The 14032-nt window shown below is 36.4% G+C and overlaps 1 protein-coding gene across 1 annotated transcript in view; it reads left to right on the top strand.

Annotated features, from left to right (window-relative positions):
• The first annotated feature begins 1149 nt into the window (after positions 1–1149).
• Positions 1150–14032, top strand: part of LOC149157978 (long chain base biosynthesis protein 2a-like) — a 70581-nt gene continuing 57698 nt past the window's right edge. The window contains exons 1-2 of the mRNA XM_089436067.1: positions 1150–1703; positions 3049–3114. Of these exons, the coding sequence (XP_089292193.1) occupies positions 1581–1703; positions 3049–3114 (189 nt within the window). The 5' untranslated portion in view covers positions 1150–1580. The remainder of the gene's footprint in view (positions 1704–3048; positions 3115–14032) is intronic.

The raw sequence follows: 14032 nt of genomic DNA on the forward strand, positions 1-14032 counted from the left end.
ACTTCCCACTCCTTGGAAACTTCAACCTCTTCCTCACATTACTTCCCACGTGTGTGAGGGAGAAAAATGTGAGTGATGAGCGAGTGAGTAAATGAGAAGTTCAAGTGTTTTTTTATAGTGATTTTAGAGTGTCTAAGAGACACATCTCTTTGCAAATTAAATTTTCTTTCTTCTAATTAAAAATTTATTTATTTTTCTTTCTTTTAACTTGTGTAACAAATGCTACACATGTGAGAGAGAAAAATGTGAGTTTTAAAATTAAATTAATTTTCTTTCTTCTAATTAAAAATTTATTTTTTCTTTCTTTTAACTTGTGTAACAAATGCTACATATGTGAGAGAGAAAAATGTGAGCGATGAGCCAGTGAGTAAATGAGAAGTTCAATTGTTTTTTTATAGTGATTTTAGAGTGCCCAAGAAACACATCTCTTTGCAAATTAAATTAAATTTTCTTTCTTCTAATTAAAAATGTATTTTTTCTTTCTTTTAACTTGTATAACAAATGCTACATATGATGATGAACATGTCGTTTTACATGGCTTGGTAAAACCAAGATGAAATGATGAAGAACATGTCATTAAACCCAAATAAAATAATAAATGAAGAAAATAAAAAAATAAAGTCCTAGAATTACTTATTTAGGTATTTTTTGATGTTATTTTGAATTTAAAATAAAATAAAAATTATATATATATATATATATGAATTTTAGGTTAATCTTGGAAATTATAGTTTTTAAAAATATTTTTTATTATCACATTTTTATTTTTAATCTTAATCTTAAAAATAATTTATTATTATTTTGTTATAAAATATATATATATATTTTGGAATCATATTAATCTCCGAAATTATAGTTTTTAGAAAGCAATTATTTACAGATGATTCCATTGATTTAAGCAAATTATGGATATCTATTAACAAATCTGGTCTGCTAGTCGACAAAAAAAAGAAGGAAGAGAGCTAACGGGTTCGAAGAGGTGGATTCTTTGACCATTCGCATTACAAGTCCAAGTCAAGCCATCTACTTTTGATCGGTCCATTGATTTAGAAAAAGGCCCGTTTAAAAATCCGCGGACTTTCCTAATCCACTGAGGACTCTTCCCAGCCTCAGGCTCTCCAATCAACCACGACAGTAGCATTACCAATATTAAGTAAAATAGTAAATGGCGGTTCGATGTTTAAACACAAACAAACCCCATAATTAATTAACGAGATAGAAGACTAAGCGCATTCGATGTGGGAATGAAGAGGAACAGACACTGCTGGTGAGGCCTCCAGCGCCTTCGTTGGCTCTCTCATTTCCTCGATCCGCCAGATACGAGGCAACTGCTGCGAAATTCATCATCAACTGCTTGCATTTATTCTCCCTTCACTGCTTTAAGACTGTAAAATTTGGCGATTTCCACCTAGATTCTCTCCAATCTGGTTGGGAATTTTTGATCAGTTGGGGGTTTGCGGACCATTTGGGCAGATTCGTTGGGCTGTCTTTTAGCAGCGCGGGGAAGAGAGCCTCGATTCGTACAGACAGTAGAAACTGATTGAGGGGGCTTAAGTTGCGGTATTCTATTTATCGTCAACATGGTTACCATCCCTTATTTCACAGCTCTTACAACGTATTTCAGTTATGGATTGCTTTTTGTGTTTGGACATATGAGGGATTTCTTCAGAAGCTTCTGCAAGTCGGATCAGTCCACTCCAGAGGTACTTTTCTTGCTGTTCGTTTTCATGGTTTTTTTAAGGCATAGTAATGACGACTGTTCAAGATCTGTTTATCGTTACGGAAAAGGCTTCAATTTGTTACTTTTTTGGGCGTAATTTCACCATCCCTGAAAAATATGCTGTATGACATTGCCATGACAAAAATAAGAGAAAATCTTCCCAGACCACAGGCTGAAATCCTCTTCGAATAGAAAATCTTCCCATACCACAGGCTGAAATCCTCTTCGAATAAAAGGGGGAATGAAGAAATTTTGCCCCGTATCATGATTCGTACCCTCGGGTTAAATTGAAATTTCAAAGGGAGAATACTCCTAGGTCATAGTTTGGAATCCTATGAAAAAAAGGTCGCAGTGAAAAGAATTACCTCATAGATTAATCCTGTCCAAAAAGTTAAAAAAAAAAAAAATTCACCTTAGTTACGCTTTCGTAAAAGCATATTTCAACCTGGGTTGTGGGCTGGATGAAAGACGTTAATTGGGCATCTTTTGACATTCTATTCTGTGAGGACAATATTTCTTACGGCTGCTACTTGTGATGGACTTTTGTCACTGCTCACTTCTGCTACTTGTGATGGAATTTTGTCTCTGCTCTCACTTCTGCTAGTTGTGATGGAATTTTGTTATTGTTCACTTCTGCCAGGTGTAAGCTTAATCACTGCGTTCGGCAAATTTTTACTTTTTTGAAACTATAAGTAATCTCAAGGACTCGCAAATAAATTATCCAGATTGGGCAAAGTTAATTGTCACAAATCTGATTCATACACAAAAATTTAATATTAGAGAATTTAAATACAATAGATACAATATTATTCTCATATTTTGGAATTTTGAGATAGGGTGGTTGTTTAATCTGCTCTTAATTATTGAATTTGATTGTCACAATTCTGAAATTTAATTGCATATGCTTAATTCTCTTTGCCAAAATAGTGAATTTATCATATTCTTTTTCCTCACTGACAATTTTTTTTCGAATTTCATTGTGCTGCCCGAACACAAACCAGATGACTTAGAATTTGTCCAAACTTGTTTTTGACTTTTATGTCCAACTTAATGCATCTCCATGGGTTTATTAGTGCGGCTGTGGCCTCTAGTGGTTATCTAGCAGGTTCTACGAGGCCGTTGAAAATTCCTGTGGCCACAGTTGACCGTGAGGATTCACTCTGTGAGGACGATACTTGTTCTTTTCGATACCATGATCGAGATCACGTTTTTCCCCTTGTTTGCTTATCCATTCCCACCAGCATTATCGAGTCATGTTAAATCTGCTTTTATATTTATTACACTGTTATTGGCAGGGTTGATCTTTATTTCTTTCTTGCATGGACCAGGGATATGCTCCACTCTGCAGGGACTTTGAGGACTTTTACACCCGTAGGTTGTATCATCGCATTCAGGTATTTTTCAACAAATTTTGTTAGATGACTATTCATTTAAGTACTGCTCTTTCATCGTTCTGGTAGATTTTCACACCAGCCTATCTAAGAAACATTCATCATATATTTGCATGCTCAGGCTTGTTTGCTGGATTTGTGTTCGTTGGTTCCTCCTTCATATTGAATGCTTCTAAATTATAATCCACAAAACAATTAGCTCTTCAAAGGATAAACCATTGCGGATTGATGCAGTAAATATGGTATAATGGTCATGTCATTGTATTTATTTGGTGTTAATATTAGATACCGAAGTGTCAGGAAACATAATCTAATAAAGTAGTTCCTCATATTATTAAAGGACGTTAAGACATGCACCGTGTTAATTAGGTTTTTGGCACGATTTAACCTTAATGCCAGTTGGTAGTATAGGTGGTTATCTCTCTGTATCTCATTTCCATATTTTTTTTCTCTCTCCACAACTGTTTATTGTTTGTGCATAATTGTATATATAAAAGCCAAAGTTATTTGGCATTTGGAAGGATGAGAGCCTTGTTCCAATGCATCTGGGTAGTCACAGTGAATAGTGAAAGCGTTGTGGGCAAATCACTACTAGGAGATTGTAGAACACACGAGGCAACAAAGATCGTTGAATGTCAAGAAACTGTCTTATTGGTTGGAACTTGGAAGGATTTTTTTTGAAAAATAAATGAAATATAGTTCCCTCTCAGCCCGAGGACTAGAGTGAGGTTGCTGGTACCAGGCCAGCCCACAGGTATATTCAGTTAAGAGTTCACAAGACTCGAAGCCAATATAAAAATATTCATAGGCACAAAGCCATTACAACAATATTTATCAAGGCATTATATCTCATCGTGTCACTAGTGAAGATTTGACCCTGGGTGGGGAAGATAACAACCATTTTGCCCAACCACCCGAGATAACCCCAATTGACTTATTGGTTGGAAGGATGTATTCTAAGTCATAAATTTTGGTAAATTTAAAATTAAGAAAAAAGCATTGTAAATTGAGGTAAATCAATTTGGGGATAGTCCTAGCCCTTGGGTTAAATATGGCGCCAGCAGATGTTCAAATGATGACTGTTGGGCGACAATTAGTAAGATGGATGGATAGACCGGCGGAATTGAGGGCCACGTAGGAAGAGATAGATTTAATCATTGGCTACTGAAAAACGAATCATGGAAGAGCATAGTATAACGATATGAATAGACAAAACAAACGTTAGATATATACAAGTGTTACAATGAAAGGCAAACAAACAGTCGATCATGGAAGTGTGTCATATATGAGGTAAGCACGAATCGTGGGCAAGTTCAATGACGTCTGTTCTTTGACAATAGTTAAGTAGTATATATAAAATCTGTGTGTCAAATTTTGGAATATTTATACTTTTGACTCACATTTGTGCAGTGTTGTGAACATCTCGATAACATCCCGATTTTATCTCGAAATCACAATTTTTTGGCCTAGCTGATGTTTGATGATTTTCAAAAATATTTGTACGGTATCTTAATTTTGCTGATGTTTGCGGATTTTTACAGATATTTTCACGATTTTCCGGATTTTTTTTTGTTTTCCAGACCCTTGTCGATTTGATCCCGATGCCGATGTTCGCAACATTGCATTTGTGGAGGGAGAAAGTCAAGGTTGACATACATGGAGTATGTGTTCCTGAATTATAGGTCAAATTTTTTAAAGGCCTTAGATGATTGCTGTCCTGTGTGTCTCTTAATTAAACAAATCAGATCTGAACTTATTTAATCACAGAAATGAATATTTCTGAACATGCAACAATCACAGATATGGCTGGAAAAATGAACAACGGAAGCAATGAATGAAAAACATGTATGTACAATGATTTTCGACTTCAAATCGGCGAATCATTCCAATCATCAGAGCTTACAAGGTACCTTCATAGTCTGCTGTAACTTAGCAGCTGTATGGTAAACAAAATACTACAGAACAGAGAAGTGTAACCTGCTGAAATAGAAGTATGGCTCTGCTGAAATAGAAGTATGGCTCTGCTGAAGAAAGAAGGCAGTAGCTACTGTTGTACAACTGCACAATGCTGTTGATGTACGGGTTCCTTTTTGCTATTTGCTATGGTGGATTTGCACTTTCTCCTCTCAGATGCACTCTCTTCCTTCTCTTGGTCTCCGGCGCTCTGCCCGTCTCAAGTGTTTCCATGTGTGTTTCAACTTCTCCCATCTTGTCCTATTTATGCTTTGAGGGAGAGAACTAATCTCCTCAATACTAGAAACTAATTTCCCATATCTTGGCAACTAATCTCCTTAATTCTAGCAACCACCTTATCTCAACAAGGAGGTATAGCTGATCGGGCTAAATTAGGACAAATCTACTTCACTAATATTCTAGAGTATTTCATTTAGATTTCTAAGAGTAGGAGGACATGAAATATTTGACTTTCACTTTTATTTTTTTAAGTGAAATTACAAGATAGTACTATTCCGGATTCCCCACCTTTCCTAAGTGGTCACTAGATGCATGTTCACACCTAACTTGTGCTAGAAGCTCTTGCTTGAGCTTTCTCAACATTATAGGCGACACACATAAGACAATTTGATGCAGACAAAAGTGATGATCAAGATTCAAACATATGTTCAGAAGATGAACAATCATATTTCTATAACATGTCTTTCGAGACACCTTGCAAGATGCTGTGAGGCATGCTACTGCCAGAGGAACCTTCAAAGAAAGCAAGAAGCCATGTCGATAGCAGGGATAGGTTGATGCTATGAGTAACATTATTCAGGCTGAACCACACACCTTTGAAGATGCAGTGAAAGATGAAGCATGGAAGTACGCTATGACAAAGGAATATGAATCTATCATGACAAATGATGTGTGGGAAGTGGTTCCAAGACTCGAAGGAAAGTTATAACTTCAAAATGGTTGTACAAGATCAAGCATGAAGCAGATGGAAGTATCGAGAAATATAAGGCTAGGTCTCCCAGAAAGAGGGAGAGGACTATGACGATGCATTTGTACTAGTTGCCTGTTGTACTACTATTCAATATTTTGTTTCGCTTGCTGCTAGTCAAGGATGGACTCTTCACCAGATGGATGTGAAGACTGCGTTTCTACATGGCATACTCCAAGAAGAAGTATATGTTGAGCAACCACATGGATTTGAAGTACAGGACCGAATGACTCATGTGTGCAGGTTGAAGAAGGCACTTTATGGATTGAAGCAAGCCCCTAGGGGTTGGTATGGCCACAATGATAACTACCTGATGAAGCTTGGTTTTACGAGAAGCAATACTGACCCAAACCTCTACTTCAAAGTTGTCCAAGGTATGCCCCCGATTTTGGTTTTATATGTTGATGACTTATTCTTGATTGGTGGTCCTCTGATTCTCGAGTGTAAGAGGGAGTTGGCCTTTGAATTTGAGATGAAATACCTTGGATTGATGCACTACTTCCTGGGCTTAGAGGTGTGGCAAAGGCCTGGTGAGATTTTCCTTTCACAAGGGAAATATGTTGTGAAATTGCTGGAAATATTTGGAATGGTAGAATGCAAGTTCATGGCCACATCGATAGAGATGAACTTCAAGAAGTTATGTGGAGAAGTTACGATACCCGATCTGGCAAATCCCACTGTGTATCGACAGTTGATTGGGGCACTGATGTTCCTTGTGAACACTTGTTTGGACACATGTTTTGCAGTTAACACTTTGAGTCAATTCATGATTGAGCCTCTACACGCACACTGGGTGGCTGCTAGGCACGTGTTGAGATATTTACATGGGACGATTAATCTTGGATTGAGGTACACTGCTGGAGATGTGAGGCTTCATGGTTACACTAATGCTGACTGGGTCAGAAATGTTATTGACAGGAAGAGCATATCATGGTGTTGTTTTAGCCTTAGATTTGCCATGATATCTTGGATGAGCAAGGAGCATAATTCTGTTGCCCTTAACACGATTGAGGCAGAGTAAATTGTTGCTAGCATGGCTAGCTGTGAGGCAGTATGGTTGAGGAAGTTCTTTGCAGAGATGTTTGAGCAGGTTTTGGATACAACAATGATATATTGCGACAACAAGAGTGGGATCTCATTGCCAGAGAATCTCGTGTTCCATGATATGGTGCAGAGAGGAGCCGTAAGACTCCATCACATTTCGATTGATGAGAAAATAACTGACATTCTCACCAAGGCTTTGCCGAAAGGGAAGTTCTTGGTCTTTAGAGAGCAAGTTGGACTAATGGATGTGACCCTCCCAGGAAAGGGTCACGACTGATCGAGGACACTGAGCTATGCTCATCCCCCCTATTTGAGCTCAGGGGGGGGGGAATTGAGCCGAAGAGCTCTTGGGGTTGAGAGACCTCTCGACAATAGGTGTGTGTGATCCTTGCCCCTTGCGTTAAGTTGTATCTCTCGTATTGTCACTTTAGGGTGTGTGATCCTTGTCATTTATGACAAGTTTATCTCTCCTTGGCAGTTCTTGGACATGACAAAGTATACCCCAGTATGCATCCTACCCTCAAGCTGGGCTTGTAGGGATTGCCACCCATCTGGCCAATGGGTGAGGAGACTTGAGTGTGTGTGATCCTTACCTTTTATGGTAAGTGGTATCTCTCTCAAGTGATGGGATGCAAGTGTTCTACCACTTGATTCTTGAGGGTCAAGATGGGAAGATCAACGAACAATAGGTGTGTGTGATCCTTACCCTTTGTGGTAAGTTGTATCTCTCCTATTGTCAGGCAATAGGTGTGCGTGATCCTTACCTCTGATGGTAAGTCGTATCTCTCCTATTGTCCTTGGATATAGGGTGGTAGATTTATCTCCCCTATGATGATTCTTCTTCTTTAGATTTGAGAGTGTTCAGTAGACGAATAGAGTTTTGATTCAACAATGATGATGAGGAGACATTTGAGATGAGATTTTTGATGCCATTGGAAATTCCTCCCTAGCTAAGAGGGAGTTTTGAAATTTGGCAGCTCAGGGAGAAATTCCCTCCTTTGGGAAGCCTTCCTCATCCAAAGAAGACCCTACTAGCCCTTGGAATAAATATTATTTTTAATGTGAAACCCACAACTACTCAAAAGTACAAGTCGGCCTGGGCAAGGAAATTTGACCCCTTGAGACACATATAAATACACATCATGTCACATCACTTGGAGGCATCATCACACATCACATCATCTTCTCTCTCTTGATTTGATTGGTTCGTACAGGTCTGAAATAGGAGGTCCAAGCTCACATGTGCGAAGGGAAGGAAGACTCTTTTGTTTGGTTTGTTGACTTTCTGTGGGACAACTTTGACCAGCCTTTGACTTGGTTTGACTTGGAAATTCAGAATTTATCTCTGTTTTGGAAGGCCAAATTGATTGGGCAAGAGACCAAACTTTTCTGGGCGTGTAGATTGACTTTGACTGAGTTTGACCGCAGATTTGTTGAGGTTTGACTACAGGTTTTATCTCTCCTTTGACCGAGTTTTTGGAGGCTACTTTGACAGGGTTTGACTAAGGAAAGACAGCTGAGTTCTTTGACTGTTTGACTGAGCCTTTTGGAGGCTGATTTGACTTTTGATCAGAATTAGTTAGGGCTGCTGCTACTGCTGTTGGCTTTGACCAGAATTTGCAGATTTGACTTTTGACCAGAGTTGTTTAGGCTCATCAGTGATTGGATATTGGATGGTGAATGTCTAGTCAAGGCTTTTGACTTTTGACTCATTATTTGATGTACTTGGACATTGTGTCTCTCTGCTCACATTTGATGACGATCTAATAGAAGAAGAATTTGGAAAGGGTTTTCCCCCTTGTAAGGTTTTTCCCTAGTCTTTGAGCAAATCTTGTGTCTCTATTGTTCTTGGCTGTCTTTTATTGTGCATTTGGTTTACTGTTCTATCTACAATTGCTTATTGTTGTTGGAATATTGAATTTTTTGGATAAAGTGATTGCTAACTGAGGAGGAATTGTAATAAGTGATTGTATTAAGCATAGAACACTGGAATATTAACATTATTTACTGTGAACCTAATTGTCCTAGGGTTAGACTTTGCAAGTATTCATTTGGAAAAGTAAAAATACTATTTGCATGCATTTTCAGCCATTATTAGGGCTAACGTCTAGGGTTTTATTGCAGTTTTATTTATTTTCAACCATTAAAAATACTGTAATTTCTTCTCTTTATTTATTCATTGAATAGACCTAAGTTCTCACTTGTTTATCATGGATTATGGGGCTATTTTCTCATTGTTATAAATATTTACATACTGTGAATCTGCTAATTGAAACCTTAGTTTATAACAACAATTGATATTTTTCTTGATTGCATGTGTTTGGGTACCTATTTATGCCTGTTTAGGTCTAAGTAAGGGGTAATTTAGCCTAAGATCGCTTGGGTTACTTAACCCTTAATATCTGCTGGGGATGCGTCCCTTGTGGGGATTTTATCCAACCATAGAAAGCAGTGGAGTAGTTGCTCAGGTGACAGTGGCGACTCTCCCATTGTTACTCTCAATGTAGGTAGGTTTCTTAATGAAGATTTGCACAAGGGTGCTATGTTTTGTAGTAACAGTCAACGTTTACAATCTTGTAACTTTCTTCATATACATTGGAAGATATCATAACATTAAAAAGATTTTGCTTCCCTTGGTTTGATTTACACTATTATCAGTCCTTTGTGTTCCCCTGTTTTGGAAAGAACATTCCTAAATGTTTATTATGTTTTATGTCACTAACAGTAAATGGAACATGACATTTATGATCATAACCTTAATGTTATTCAAGTGTGATTACTCCAACACCGCTACATGAAAGCAATATTTTCAGAATTTGACATCCCCTTAATACAAAAATTTTTTTTTTTTGTTTTGTTTTTTTTGTTTGTTTTGTTTTTGTTTTTGTTTTTTGTTTTTTGTTTTTTGTTTTTTTTTTGTTTTTTTTATGAATTGAAGCTTTTACAAAGAAGAAGAGCAATACAACTCACAACTAAAGGTTGACTACAGAATTTGATGATGTGAAGACTGCATATGGGTACACATCCATCCACTGAGGTGTTTGGGTAGTCAACTGTGACGCTTGCTGATTCTCTAAGAAAGTCACTTGAATACATGTGTTGTCTTTAGAACAAAATCTATCTGCTGCTTGTCTCCCCCATTAGATCTGGAACCAACCATCAGTGTTCCATTAGGTTACCGTCACCCTTACATATCCTCACACTAAAAGGATAATTTTGCTCAATACTCCTAGACAACCATCCAGATTGAGCAATCCCTTAAAAAATTCCCGTACTGGAGGCCTGCCTAATAGACTACCTTTAAACAGTCAGACAGCTGTAATCATCATCTTCGTCATCAATATGATCAACTTCTTCAACATGATTGGCAGTGTCACATTCTTCTCACCCAGGGGTTAAATTTGACGGGCCACCCTACCCATCAGAGAATTTTTTTTTATGACGGTTTTATTTTTAAACTGCCCTTCACATGACTTTTAATATTTATTTTTACCGGTTTTTTCTAACCTCTGCAAATTATATTCATAATTTCTCTTACATGAAAATAGTCAATCTAGATATTGTTGCAACTAAATTAGACAATAAAATTTAACTTACAAAAATTGAAATACACATACCACGTTTTACATTTAAATAACTTCAATGCCAATGCAATTAAAAAACAATATTTGTGAAAACAAAAAAACATAATGTGCATAAATTATGTAAATGTTCAAAAAATACATTCAATATCATCATATAAAGGAACTAAATTTTGGATAGCTCCACCAAAAACAAGTAATTGTCAAAATAAAGATATATAAAAATCGAAAAACAAGGACAAACTACATACCTGAAAGATCTTCACATATTCAACAGTCTCATCAAACATGTCTGCAATGTTTGTTTGCTGCATTGAGTCCAAAAGTGAAAATTTATAATTATTAATAAGCTACAAATTGTAATAACTTTTACAAAGAGTGAGTTCATAGCATAACACATTCAGAATATTAAGCTCCAATTTTCTTATTTTTACATATTTGGTACAAGCTATTCGTTCACTTATTCGTGTTCTTCGCACATGCAAATATGTTATTATAGATATGGCCTGTATTGTGAGAAAAGACTATAAAAAAACACCAAATATTATGGCATCTAAAGCTTAATTTCCCAAGGAAAAAACATTTCCCTCAAGCAAATAATTATACTTTTCAGTCAAAGATTAAACATCCAATTGTATAAACATCCAAACATGACAGAATGAAATCATATAAACATCCCATTGTATAAAATTTAAACATTCTTTCCCCGATTATTTCAAAAAATTATATAACAGAATGAAAAAATTCGATAAAAAAATTATATAGTAGAATTCCTCTGATAATGACTGTCAAAGAAAGTCCAAGTTGTAAAACGGTTAGATTTTTCCTTCAAAGATTAATTTGTGTTGGGAAATTTTCCTACAAATACACTGAAATACACTGAAATTTTGTGTGGGAAAGTATTTTCCAACAAATACACTAAAATCGTGTGGGAAATTCATGAAAAACTTATGTGAGAAAAAACCAGAGGAGAACCTGAACAGGCGAAATTTCGTGCAAGAGCTGGTCCTTGGGGGGCAGCAAATTTGCAACTGTCGCATTGAATAGTGAAAGTCCTTTGGAGTATATAAAACGAACCTGGTATAACACATGAAAAGTAGCATAGCAAATATAAAACCACCAAAAAATTTTAAAGACACTCACTATTTATCAATGTTGCGGAAATTGCGATCGGGATTAAATCAGCGAGGGTCTGAAATCGGAAAAAATTGTAAAAATTGTAAAAATTGTAAAAATCGGTAAAAATTGGCAAAAAATCTGCAAAAATTAAAAAAAAATACAAAAATCAAGATTTTTTTTAAATCCCGATTTTTTATCACTGATTTAATTGGCCGATTTAATCGTTTCAGTGAAAAAATCGCGATTTTCGCAACACTGGTATTTATACTGCTGCTTTTTTTTTAATCTTTGGGAAAATCTTTTCTGTCAAATTATCAGTGGGATAGTAAGTATGGGCTACTATCCAGAAATTCAGAGTGACTGATCACTATGTCTTACTTAGTAAAAATTTATTATATTTTATTTTTCAAACAGGTTAAACTGAATAGTAAAATAAGATATCTAATTGACTAATATATAATAAAAATAAGTCAGCATCACAATCAAGTGTTCTGATTTATTATCATTTTTATATTTATATTTTAAATTGTTCGGAATAAATAAAAATATTTGGCATAATTTATTTTAAAAGATTCAATATTATGATAAATCTATATAAAAATTTACACAGTCAAATAAAAAAACCTTTTTAATAATAAAAAAATTGAAATTTAAACAGAGGAAACCATCCATATTATGCTTATGAGGTCTCAATTCAAATGCAGAAACACTTGCAAAATAACCCTCAAAAGGGGAATAAAGGGTGTGAAATTCAAACCCAGAGAGGGAGCCATTCATACTCACTACAGCATATCAGGTCTCAATTCCAGTGCACAAACACTTTCAATGTAACCATCAAAAGGATAATGGGGAAGCCAAGTCCATGACTTGTTGCTTAAACTATAAACCATCACCTCATTTCTTACCATGAAACACACATAATCCCCTGCTCTTATAATCTTAGGCCAAGCCGTAGGCCTAATCTTCCAAAGATCCTCAAAAATGGATGGAGGCATCTTTGTGATCTCCTTCCATGATATGGAGGAATGTAAGCCTACATGCACACTCATCTTCTCAAGCTCCCAAATAATCACCTTCTGTTTAGTTATAATATTTGCAGCACCATAGTATATGAACCCTGCTACAAGAATCCACGACCCACACGAAAAGGCAATACATAGGCACCAGGCATGTCAGTGAATGGCACAAAAAAGAAATTTTCATCTTGGATGTTGAAACCCATAATATGCGCCTGCTCCGCCGTCTCTTTTGTGATACAATAGAAGAAACCCTCACTAAAATCGATATTTCGCGGGTGGATTGTGATCAAATTTCTTGGTAGATGTCCAACAATCCTCCATGACTTTTCGAAGGAATCATAGATTTCCACTATTGGGCCTTCATTATTTTGACCTGATTTGCCCACTACCATGTATTTTCTTACCCTCCGCCGATGCCGATGGCCATGACTGATCGTATGGACGACATGGCGGGAAGCAATGGCCTCGGCTCTGAAGTGTATGGTGTCGACGAACCAGGCTTCCTTTATCGATACTCACTCACAAAATGGAGATTTGGGAAATATCTGTGTCGAAAGTGAACTATTCCTGGACTGTAGTTAACGGTAATGCAAGGCCCGACTTGTCTTTGAGCAATTGTGTTTTGAATGACCATAGTCTGAAAGTGGCAATCAACCATCAAATCCAGAAATAGCAACGGTTATTCATCACTTTCCTCAACATTTTCTTCTGATTACCCTAGTTTATTCATCCTAGGTTCCACCAACCTGGATATCATTGAAGTCATCATGGAGAGCTTGTCCTCGTTTGTCCTCGTTTTCTCTGTGACTGTGTTCCATCTGCCCTGGATTCATCTACATTAAGAGTCTTTATGATAATTAGTGGCCAATTCCAACAAAATCTGTATGCAGATCCCGGGTAGGACAAAGATGAAGGCGTTTATATATATTTTATTCATGTACATTAAGAGTTTGTATGATAATGAGGAGCGGCCAGTTCCAACAAAATCTGTATGCAGGTTCAGCGTAGGACAAAGATGGAGGCGTTTATATATATATATATATATAAAAATATGTGTCAAAATTTGAAACTTGCCATTTTTTTATACAACCATCATTATGACATTTTTAAAAATTATTAACCCGTTAAAGGTTAGGTGTTTATTTTGAAATAACCAGTATTTTACGGCTAAAACAAAGAAAAACGTGCATATGGGCGTCAATTTTAAAGCCTGCTCT

The sequence above is a fragment of the Pinus tabuliformis genome, chromosome 5_2 (genome assembly GCF_031772625.1).
Source record: "Pinus tabuliformis cultivar Carrire ecotype Pingquan chromosome 5_2, CPIR1, whole genome shotgun sequence".
NCBI classification, from domain to species: domain Eukaryota; kingdom Viridiplantae; phylum Streptophyta; class Pinopsida; order Pinales; family Pinaceae; genus Pinus; species Pinus tabuliformis.